Consider the following 12,237-nt stretch of genomic DNA (forward strand, 5'->3'; position numbering starts at 1 on the left):
ACACTCCTGATTTGAAACTGGAGGGTGCATCTTCTCTTTCAAAATGCCGTCGCAGAGCCTTAGCTTAGTCTTAGGGTGCAGCCCCACTATACGCGACTTCACACGACCAAAAATCCACTCCCATTCATGTTTTTTGGAAAGTGACTGATTTCCCGTACAAAGCATGGTGGGATACCTGCGACGAAAACTGAGCTGGCGGCGCGACCCGAGGGAGTGACAATTTCAAATATTCAAACGAATCTCACATCAAAACAGCCACTCAAGCTGCACCTCCAGTGACTTTCTCAATAGCTCTGCATAAATTCAGGAAATAACTTAAGTGAAACTTGTATCAATCCACAAAGTGGGGAAGGGCGGGCACAAATTGAGGCAAATTGGTTGCGTAAAGTGGGGCAGCGTTGTTATTTGAGTTGGGCAAGTTGTCTCTAGTCTCGGACATGAGGTAGGACGTTGAACACGAAGTGACAGCACGTTGAGCAAGCAAAGTCAAAAGTAGATTACACCCTCTGCTGTTCAAAGAAAGTATCTGGGTTTATTTTTCATTTCACCGATTTTGTATCGATTTTTGTTCTGCTTCACGATACATCGTTACATCCCAAGTATAACGGGAAGTGAAATAAAACTGCATTTTTATCTTTTCAGGCTACATCAGTGAAACATGCTCATAGCTCTACAGCTGACATAACAAAAATATCTTCAGCAAGGAGAGCTGCACAACAAAGCAACCCAGTAATACACAAAGCTGTGTAAACTGTTTTTGATCAAGTTTAAAGATGAAATTTAAGATGAGATTTAAAATAGAGGGTATGAGGGATGTAACGTGATATGAAGAATTTACATCGACCTGGAATGGTCTTTCCAATCAATGATCAACGGGCCAAAAATATCAATGCAAGTGAAAACATTGATACATATCATCATCATTAATTACTCCTTTATTTTGAAATTCCAATGGCACATCTGTGTCCAAAATCACCTCCTTTCTAAATATTGAGCAGTGCTGACAACCTAGTGCCATGTAGAAAATTGTAGGCAGCAAAGGAAAAGGCAGTGTGAATATGTAGCAACTAATATCGCCTCATCTCATACGCAGAGCCCTGAATTGAATCAAATCGAAATATTATCGTGGCAGACTTTGTGATATCAGTAAAAAATCATGTCATTTCCAAAGACTCAATCTAATATTGTATTGTGATGAAACTTGTGATTATTATACCCCTTGAAGACAAGTTTTTAAAAAAAGAGCCAAATTTAAGTTTCTTTGTTTACTGCTCCCCTTTGGCTGTCATTTCTATCTAACCATTTCCACGTCTACTTGATGTCATTGTCCAACAGACCAATAAAAAAGCTTCTGAAGACAGCAGTTACAGCGGGCGGATATAAAAAGACGCCTGGACAACACAACGAGTTCTGAAAAATCTTCTGCAAGTCATCCTTTTTAGTGCCACCAAGAAAAGCATCCGCCCTAAAGGCAGTTCTGGGGAAAACCCTTATTGGGATAATATTTGATACAGGCCCACATTATGCATGAAACACTCCTGAGAGAAACCTAAAGAAGGCTATCTTACTAATTCCTTTCACTCTGTACTTAATGCTTGTTCCAACTATCTCTGACAACATTTGCCCAAAGCTTTAAGTGAATTAAAAGACAACTGCCGAGGAGGTAAGAAGAGCTTCATCCAGCGGTTATTGTAATGCTTTCTTTTTTGGAATCGCATAGTGCCTCTGTCTCTATAGCTTTCTTTCACTTTACATTCAATAATCTGTCCCTGTGAAGACAGATAAACAAGTGTATCAGAAAGAAGCTGTTGTCCTGTTGTTCTGTATGTATGTACTTTTGGAAGTGCAATTATTGAAGCATGCCTCTTGTTTCCCTTGTTTAAAAAATACTAGTCTGCCCCCCGGAGAGCCTGCTCATTAACACAACAATAACTTTGTGCTCATAAGAAGCTCCATTTTCTCTGAAGGTCTTCTGGTGTATCTTGTCTTCAAAAGAATGTCTTTACTCAACTGGTATTTTCAAACAAGGAATCAATAAGGTACACCTAAATAATTACACTTTCACAACCTCCACACTTAAAAACAGGACAACAGCTTATTCTAATACACTTGTGTATCTGTTTTCAGAGCAACAGAGTGAGATCTCTGAATCGAAAGGCGGAAGAAAGAGATGAGAGAGAGGCACTGTTTGATTTTAAAAAACAATATACTACAGTAAGACAGCTACATGAAGAGAAAATGTTCGAGTAGATGGTAGAGATAGGGAAACACAAAAACAAAGTGACAGGCAGGCAGGCAGGCAGGCAGCTGTAGATGAAGTGCCATTCTGACCACAGATGCTCACATGCTCAAACCACAACATCTCTCTCCTCTTGTTTTGATACAGATCTTGAGCAACAACCACCCTTGGGGGCTGGGTGCAATTGTTCACTCTGTGTGCGCACAGTCTGAATTATTTGGAATGAATGAATTTGAGGTGTGAAGTGGTCATGCAGCTATGATGAAGACTTCATACCTCAGACTCACCCATTTCAGATGGTTCATTAAAAAAATCAACACAATGGCTCAGCAACACGGTTTGAGAACAGAGAAACCAAATGAGGCCTTTCTTTATACCAGTCACCTCTAAACTCAAATCATTCAACTAATATTAAGCCATATTTGTATCCACTTTATTCACCTGGGTTGTGAGTTCTCCTCGTACATGCGTTCCTTGCCCTCCTTAAACAAGCTGATGGTCTGCTTGGTCTTCTTGGTTAGGTTCTCCATGAAGACCCTGAAGTACTCATTGTCCCCCAAAGTCTCCATTTTGCCCTCATAGCGAGACAAGATGGTGCGCAGGTGCTGGTAGGTGTCTGGCAGCAGGTCCAGGATGTAAGGGGGGCTGTTCTTCAGAGCCAATTTGGGGTTTTGGCACAGGCGCACCACCTGCAAAAAGGGAAGGTGTGAGGGGAAGACAAGATACAGTTAGAGAGAAGAAGTGGGCGCAGAGAGTAAGGCAGATGAGAGAAAAGTCAGAGGGTGGTGAGAGAGGTTACAGGAGTGTAACAGCAAAAGAAAATCTGAGAGACTAACAATGCATTTTCATTCTGTGCATCAGTAAGAAATTATTTATATCATATAGACAGTCTTGCATTTTTAGCTCTTTTCTGTATTAGAGCACTTATCTTTAGTGCAGAGTACTGTCAGTGAGCCCAGATGGAAGACATGCAAAATGGAAAATGCCAACAAAGTCAAAGGCTAAGAGAAAGGCCCTTAAAAGCCCCGTCACAGTCAAGCTTTCAGAGCTTTCAGAGTGGCAAGTCCACACATTATATGATGGAGTCTAACGGATTTAGTCCCTTATGGCTCATGAGTTATTTCACCAATATCACACGACTTCCTTTTTTACAAAAAAACGATGGAGGTGGAACAGGACAAAAGCATATCTGACCATTCATTCACAGACAGTTTATGTTCTCATTGTGATGTTAATTATCCATTTCTCATATTCATTTTACTCATTATTTATTCATTTCATATTCATTTACCATACAGAGGGGTTTTTTGCAGATATACACAGCAATGCTTGCGCCTTAGTATGTGACCACCATGTTGAAAATCAGTCACAACAGTGTGGTTCTCTGTTTCTCCAGCATGTTTAGAGAGGCTGTTGATATGTTTAGACTTCCTCATTTCAATCTGCACACCCCAGCCCACTTCTGCCTCGAAAACACAAGCTCTCTTTACTCAGCATTTGAGCATGATTGCTTTGAAAATTTGAACAGCTGAAGCAGAATGACAGACTGTGAACCCAACAACATGGATATATGCTTCAGCAACAGTGACGTGTTACAAAAGAAACTTTTCAAGTATAACAATTAAAAGTAACAGACTTTTTAGGGACATAAAGTCAAACAGCTTGACCAACATCAATCATTGACACCATCGAAAGGGTATTCTTTAATAGGTGAGCAGAGAGATAATCTTCTATTAGATGGCTTTATAAAACATGAGACCTCCTCTTTCGATGGTCAGTCTACGTGCTTGTCCACCAGACTGCATGAATACATGTTACATCCTCAGTAATGTTCAACCTTTCCTCACTTATCTCACTGTACTGCTGCACTGTGTCTGAGTCACTTCGTTGACCATTACAAGAGACACTGGCAGGCGGCCTAGAACACTCTGACATTAAGCTCTGTATGGCTGCCTTTATATTTACCGCTGCATTTCAGTCTAACATGATCACAGAGGCATTAAACTACACTTCTGTTCAAAAAATGTGTGTTCTGATTTGAACCTGTTATGCTGTCAGCTTCAACGGTGACCAAACAATTGCATGTCAACAACAGGACATTGCTCGTTCTTTCTTAGAGCGGGCCAAATTATTGTTGACTATTCATGTGTATATCAGAAATGTGGCAGGAATAGCCTTACAAGAATGTCGGCTTGAATTCCCTTGACTCGTCTTCTGGGAAGCCATTGGTTTGTCATTATGGGGAAACAAGACTTCAAAAGACACCTTATAATTAATCAGCTTTAACAGTTCTGAAACCACGAGCTTTATAAATAATCAATAGTGAAACAGCTTACTTTTTAATGAGTGACTGAACATATTTAAACAAACAGATACGTATCTATTACCGTGATAACAGATTTTCTACATTTAATTTTCATGTTTATCTATTTGATACAAATTATTTTTTCCTCTTTCTTCTTATCTCTTATCATTAAAATTGGTCTTCATTATCATTCAGAGTATCACCTCCCCTTCCACGCTTTAGGTGTCGGACTTAAAAGGGACATCTCATGAATCCACAGCCCAGATAAGCCATGTGTCATACACTGAGAGTGTAACATATTTGAAATATTTGATTTCACTTTGTAAGTGGACGAGTCAGATCATCAAAGGCTTCTCAAAAAAGAATGAGGTCACACTTGACCAGTAGGAACTTAAGCAGTACTGATTTTACAACATGCAAAATGTTTTTAGCATGTGGGTCTTCATTGGTGTCTGGAAAATAAAAGGTCACCTTCCTACTGATACCAAGAGTAAATGGATCACAGGTGAAACATTTCGGTGAAGTAACACCATGTCTATATAAATAACTTGTAACTGTTACAGATACAAATTTAAAAATCCAACATTCATTGATGATCACCAAGGCGCATAAATAATAGTTGGGTTGAATATTACAGAATCTTATATAGATGTTTTAACCACCAGAAAATGCAAATGCCACAATGGCCATTATTAAGATAAGTCATGGGTAGGGGTGAGCAACATGGTCCTTTAACAAGATGAAATTATAACAGGTTATTTTTGCAATAATGATATTCTGGAGGATATAACAAAATACTGAAAAATTGTTTTGAAAAATAAGAGTAATTTCAAGGACATACAATTGCAATATAATAAGTGTATAGTTTTAAATGTAAGCATAAACACAAGATTTTGCCCTTAAAATATACCGTAAAAATGTAACAAAAATTATTTCTCATTTCTTTGGAATGTAAATGATGATAGTAACCTGTAGCAAATATGCTCTCAGCCATACTTGTTGCCTTGTTGTTGCAATGTGTAATGGCATGACTACATTATGTCAACAATTTGGAATATTGCCATTATCACAATATGTATTTTTCTTATCTTATAAAAAAATATACCAGTATTATTGTGAGCGATATGATATGGCACACCTCTAGCCATGGGGTTTATCCATATTACATTTAGTATTTGACTGACATGTTAAAACTCACAAAGCCCTGATGATTTCTTCTATTTAAATAATTTCAATAACCAAACTGCAATGCAACTGAATGAGAAAGAAGAGCTTGAACAATGACTTCTACTGAACAATATGTAGTACACCACAAGAATAATGCTGATATATTTTGTATCCTCTGTGTACTTTGGATGAGTTGCTTGAGGTTGGTATGTGGGTAATTTGACTGTATGAGTAACTGAACTGAAAGCCTTCAGTATCATTACCTACACCGTGCTCTCATTCCTTTAACGCTTCTCGAGGCCCCTAGTAACCAGGTCCAGCTCTCCAGGTCTACACTGGTAAAGTCTGAGACCAAGTAAGACTGTTGTCAAGGTTGCACCACTAACATTATCAAACACACGTGCATCCACATGCACACACATACAAGGCCACAACAACTGAGTGCTCTGGCACATCAATGTCAATCAAAGCTTCTGTCTTGAAGTAAAATGTTGACTGCCTCCGGGCTAAACTGCATTCCACTCGTCTATTTCCCTCCTCTGTCTGTCTCAGTCTCTCCAGGGTGGTTCTACACCTGGCACAGACCTGGTGTATTTTGTTCATTGAGTTCAAGCTGTTTAAAGGTTAACAAGCTTAAGGGAAAGTGGGCCCTGGTTGAATTTTTCGTTAGACTTCAGCTGTAAATAGTCAATTTTGTGCTTCTTGTTTCAGCAGTGCTCACAGGCCGTTCCTGGAAAACATGGAAGTGAAAGGACTATTTGTTAACTCCCCAAAACTTTTGGATTTCAGAATATGGGTAATATTTTCACAAGAATTCTGGTGACAAAGTGTGTTTGGTCTCTACATTGAAAAGAAACCAAAAAAACTAACCTAATCCAACAGGTAAAATGATGTTTTAGGCACAGCAGTGACAGCTGTCTTAAGCACAAAAGGCATAAAAACAAATGAATAAAGCAGTGTGCTACATTTATACCATGATATTCATGTTATCTTAAAGTACGAATTAACCTGGAAATCACTGGTGGTTATCTGTCTGGTTAAATAAGTGTGTGCTACTATGGCTGGTGGGGACAATTTGTTTTGTTATACAACTTCTGGTTTTTATTCATGAATAGCTAATTAAACTGAAGAATGTAGCAATGCAACAGCAGAGCCAGGAATACAAACCCTAAGCTAATGTTTAAACTTTTAATGCTTAAAACTTTAATTTCAAGCTTAAAGTTGTTGCAGATAGCTAAACTAACAATACACACTTGATCAGGGCCTCACACATTTAGTGTTAAACTTAAAAGGACACAAGGATTAAGGTTTATGCTGAACACTTTAATGTAGGCATCTGAAGGCGGAAATTAGCCTCAAGCTTTTAATAAAATTTAACTTGTGCAGGAGGTGTTCTGCATTAACTGCATTATTACTCTGCAGGTGCTGTTCTACAATAGGGTATATGCTGGGCTGTGGTTTTCCTTTAGACAGAGCAGAACAATATTTCCGCTGCTATTTTAAACTATCTGGTGGAGTAAAAATACTTAAGGTCTTGTAGCCTTTTCAAAAGGTAAGATACTCTTTTTTCACCTAACTGGGGCAATGTTTTCAGTGGGTCAAATGTCAAATGGTAAATTATTCCCCTACTGTAAACTGCAAAAGCTAACCTGACTGTGCCGATGGTTTAAGTTGTGTTGGTTTAAGTTTAAGTTGGTCAGCTGTTCTGTCAAGTTGTTTGGCTTTCAGACTGGCACAAAAACTTTTCTAGAAGAGTTAATTGAGAACAAAACTTAAAGGAAGAGTGACATTGCAGCATTACTTGTGTTTTCTTATTTGTGTTGGGTACGGTGCATTCTCAAATGTGGAGTGCAGACAATCTACCACAGTGAAGCAAAATAAACTGGAATGTGGTTTCTTAATAATAGCTTTGTAAAAGGACTTGGTCTCTTAACATCAGAGCTCTGAACTAAGGCCTCAAAGAGGAAGAGAAGACACAAAAGAGTGTCTTGTCTTCTTATTCACTCTAATATTGCTGTGTGAATCTCACAGGAAACTGGGGGTCAAACTGCTACAGATTTTTTTTCCGAGAAGTGAAGCTGTGAAACGAGTCTCCCCTGTGAAAGAGCATAATTGGCCTAGTTAAATAGACACATTTCTCTTTTTTTCTCTCAGTACTTGGTTACAGTTTCAAGGGTTGACAGACAGTTGATTGCAAACACTTAAGCAACAATGTGCAGGAGAACTGTTGCTGTGCTACCAGCAGTGGTGGGAAGTATATTTACTGATGTACTGTACTTAGGGAGTATTTGAGTATCTGTACTATGTGTACTTTATTTTTTTGGAAAGTCACTACTTTGACTCACCTACACATGAAAGACAAATATTGTACTTTTGACTTAACTAAATTTCTGTGAAAACAATTTTGCTTTGAGGTCATCGGACGTTTTTTCTTTTTCTTTCTAAAATGCAAAAGTCCATAAACTGAGTATGCATTTCTGCGTGTGGTTTGTTTGCTGAAGTGGTGTTCCCATACCTCTACCTCACACATGTGCTACTGAGATTGGGCAGCTCATCAGTAGAGATAGGTAGAGAGGAGAGGTCCACAGCAGGCAGTAGTATTTGATTATGTGGTGTTAGTAATAGTTAGGGCAGCAGATGGAGATGAAGATTTCTCACCCCATCACCCATAGCCATACCTCAAGTCCATGTATGAAGTTTCTGAGATAAAAAATAATTCGTATTCAACCTGAGTAAGTACGTCAATTTGTGTTTCTGAGGGCATTCTTTCAGGCTTTGCAGCATTTTCAACAAGCTTTTCATTCTACAGGTTCTACAAGCAAGTCAGTGCATTTAGTGGGTTGTTTTAAAGTCATAAGTTCTATAAATGTGTTGTGACAATATGCACCAATGTATTGAGATTTTAAAAAAGTACAGTACTGTGAAAAAGTCCTAGCCCACCACAGATTTTTTTGTTGATTCGCTGATGCAAAATTACAATCTTGTGCCCATCAAATTGTGTAAATTCTGGCATTTTGAATGGAACAATGTGGCTGGGAGTTTTACTTTCATAGTAGCCAACTTCCAGTAAGTTAAACAGTCACAAATTGTGTATGTAATGCTCAGCATAGACAGGGATAAAGACCAAACATGGTCTTTACACGGTCATTGCATGGATACTTGCAACTTTAGCCTATTGAAGTTGTTTTATTCTGAAATAGTTGTGTTTTTAATACTGCATACTAGAGATGCGTGATAATATCAGCATGCCATCGGGATCGGGCGACATTGCTTTAAAATGAAATATCAGAATCAGCCAACATGCTGATTCTGACAATATCAAAAACAAATTATATTATATATATATATATATATATATATATATATATATATATATATATATATACTAACAAAGTAAACATGTACACAACATCAACATCAACTCTAAGTTGAAGTTTTTTTCTTATTTTGCACAGTGAATGAATATTTCATTCTTTGAAAAGTGTTGTATTCCATGTGTCTATCTGCTATCATAAAAGTGTGTATAATATAATGTTAACTCCACTTCAGAAGAGACTCAATGATCACTAAAATTTGGTCGGGAGAAACGTGTATATATCAATATCAGTTATCAGACAAATTAGTTGTTATATATCAGCACATCGAATATTGGCAAAAACAAAAATCCCTACTGTATGCATATTTCCTGTATGTTCAGGTTGTGTTTTAGTAAAAAAGACTACTGATAAATAAATATGTTTGGTGATTGTAACCTTGCTAAAATAAAGTTTAAAGTGGCCTAAGACTTTTGCACAGTACTGTACTTTGAATACCTCAGGAATATCAAAAGCAAGAACTCCAGTACTTTAACTAACTTCAAGTAATATCTTGACTCAGCAATTTTCACTTGTCTTGGAGTAATATTTGACTAGGAGTATCTATATTTTGACTCAAGTGATAGAGTTGTGTACTTTTTCCACCACTGGCTAGCAGCCTGTATTATCAGCTCACTGGCATAAGTTCACTTAATTCAATATTGTCTTTACGCCCTCTCTTCCTTCTTTGCTAATGCTGGTGTTTACGAAACACTACAGCATTCAAACGTGGTCAAACAAGCTAAATCCACCACGGTATGACTACTACAGAGTGGCACAGCAGTAGTAAACAGATGTGTTAAAGGCACCCTGGGCTAACGCTGATGTTAAGGCACTTAAATTAAAAGTCTCTGTCTCTTACTGTGGTGCCACGGAGCCTGAAACACCGGCACATACGGTACAAAACAATACAGTATAGGTTAGCAGTTTAGCTAACGTTAGCCAACCAGCTGACTAGCTAACTACACGTTAGCAACACCAGACCTGCAGCAGGCGAAGATTAGCTAGCTTATCGTTAGTTAGCTGCGGTTAGCTAGCGTGCCCGGGCGTCCCAACGGCTAGTTAAGGACTACCGTTAACTTACGTACCTTGTCCATTAGTTTCCAGCATTTCTCGACCGTCTTTTTGTCCACGGCCCCTGGCTGGTGATGGGAGTGGAGGTGGTGATGGTGTGGCTGAAAGGCATCCTTCATCATGCCGATGAGCCCCCCGCCTTTCTTCAAGTTCCCTGCCATGTTCGGACTCGGCTAGCCAGAGCGGCACACAGGCGAGGCAGGGCGGGGGTCAGGGGTACCGAACCGCCGCCTGGAGTTAGCTGGACCGGGCGGTGGTGATCCTACACCCCCCGACGAGGACAGCGCCCGAGTGGCGACTCCAAGCCAGGGTCCGACGGGGGGTATAGGGAGGGAGTGATGACTATCGGATAAGGGCTCCCATTAGTAGAAAATCTAGCGCCAGTTTTTCAGATAAATGTCCCAATTGTGGCTAAAACAACCACGTCGGTCACTCACACACTGTGCAGGCAGCTCCGCGCTGCAGCTAGCTCGGTCTCTGCAGGGACCCACGCAGGCTAATTAGCAGAGACCTGTCTCTGCTCGCCCTCAGCTGGAGGACAATGGCACCGTTTCTCTGCCCACAAGTGGACTGGAGCGTGTCCTCTCCTCTTGACAACCCCCGATGTCGTTCCCCTTTTTCTGTGAGCAGCAGCAGCAGCTCTTTTCGCCAGTGCTGTGTCTTGACGGGAAGTTCAGTGTCTGTGTGACAGAGTCAGCAGCCCTTTTCTGCGGGCTGACGACAGAGAGCACTCACCGGTGACTGACGACAGGAAGTTGCACTTAAAACTGCGAAAAAAAGCCTCGCGGACACACACTAGAACAGGCGTGAATAAATAATTGTGGGAATTAAACATTTCCCAGTGTTTTTCTGTCCCCCCCGTGACGTGTATGTGCGGCCCTTTCCTTTCCTGTACGTCCCCTTCCGTTACCCCCCCTCCTCCTCCTCCCCTTCAAAACCCAAACTCCACGCCTTCCCTGTGCGCGTTCATGAGCAATGAATGTAGTCGGGCGCGCGCCTCCGCCTGTGCAGCGTTCAAAAAACGGTTTGGATGGTCAATACAAAAATTTACAATGAAAATAGTGACACATGCAGGTGTAAACTAGACAGACAAAAATAAGAAATAAAATAAGATAAAACAAAGTAGACAAAAGTATGATCACACATAGGGTTTACCTAAATAGTTTTATAATAAAAGCTACAAGATTTGCATAAATTAATAGTTTTGGTTATTTTTCATTACATGCTTAGTTAGATATTGTTTAAAGATAAATATGTAGGTGTGTTTTTTCTTAAGTGGTAGCCTATACAATGGCAATTTCTTTAATAATGTATTTCATTAATTTAAAATTTGGCAAATTAACTTGCCCTTATATTGTTAATTCTTTGGGAAATATAGATTTAAGAATATTAGTAACAAATCAGGTTCTTTGAGTGGAACGTTTTTGCCAAAATGTCTTTGAAGATCCGACTGAAAATCGGTCCGGAAGATAGACATGAACGCATTGAAAAAAGGTGCTCTGATGTTTCTACCATATTGTTACTAGGAGTGCATTTTTCATTGGCATCAGGGGTGGATCTATAAATAACAGCACTTACTGGATAGTATCTGTGTATAATTTAAAAAAGAAACTCTTTGATTTTGTTGGGCAGGACATATTTGTAAGCAAGAGTACTATTCCATGTCTCACCATAAAGAGCCTGGTCTGTCACTTTATATTTAGCAGGGGCTACTGTTCTTGGAATAAATTAATTTCATACCAAAGTTGTTTGTTTGTGGGGTTTTTTTGTTGGGTTTTTTTTGTCAAAAATGGAAATTCCATGCACAGTAATGCTGTAAGTGGTTATAGTGATATTGTCATGTCATGTCATGTCATGTAGGCCTACAGTTTGAGTTGCAGCGGTATAAGGATATAATGCCAGTTGGCAGCGAATTTACTATGGTGTTATACTCACGTTGGGAGAAAGGAATAACAGACTCTCTTTAAAATCATCATAGGATCACAAAAGTCCGTAATTGGTACATAGGTAAATTGTTTCACAAGTTGGCCTAGAATATTGTTGTTAAACCAGTGTTCAAACAACATGTACTTATTTCTAGCCTATATGCAATATTGGCA

General features: G+C 39.3%; 1 protein-coding gene across 1 annotated transcript in view; it reads right to left on the minus strand.

Moving 5' to 3' along the window:
• The window catches only part of cbl (Cbl proto-oncogene, E3 ubiquitin protein ligase), a 45,907-nt gene extending 34,895 nt beyond the window's left edge, over positions 1 to 11,012 (minus strand). The window contains exons 1-2 of the mRNA XM_042486198.1: positions 10,153 to 11,012; positions 2,681 to 2,928 (exon numbers count right to left, since the gene is read on the minus strand). Coding sequence (XP_042342132.1) covers positions 2,681 to 2,928; positions 10,153 to 10,299 — 395 coding nt within the window. The 5' untranslated portion in view covers positions 10,300 to 11,012. The remainder of the gene's footprint in view (positions 1 to 2,680; positions 2,929 to 10,152) is intronic.
• Positions 11,013 to 12,237: the final 1,225 nt, after the last annotated feature.

Source organism: Plectropomus leopardus, chromosome 5 (assembly GCF_008729295.1).
Source record: "Plectropomus leopardus isolate mb chromosome 5, YSFRI_Pleo_2.0, whole genome shotgun sequence".
Taxonomy (NCBI): Eukaryota; Metazoa; Chordata; class Actinopteri; order Perciformes; family Serranidae; genus Plectropomus; species Plectropomus leopardus.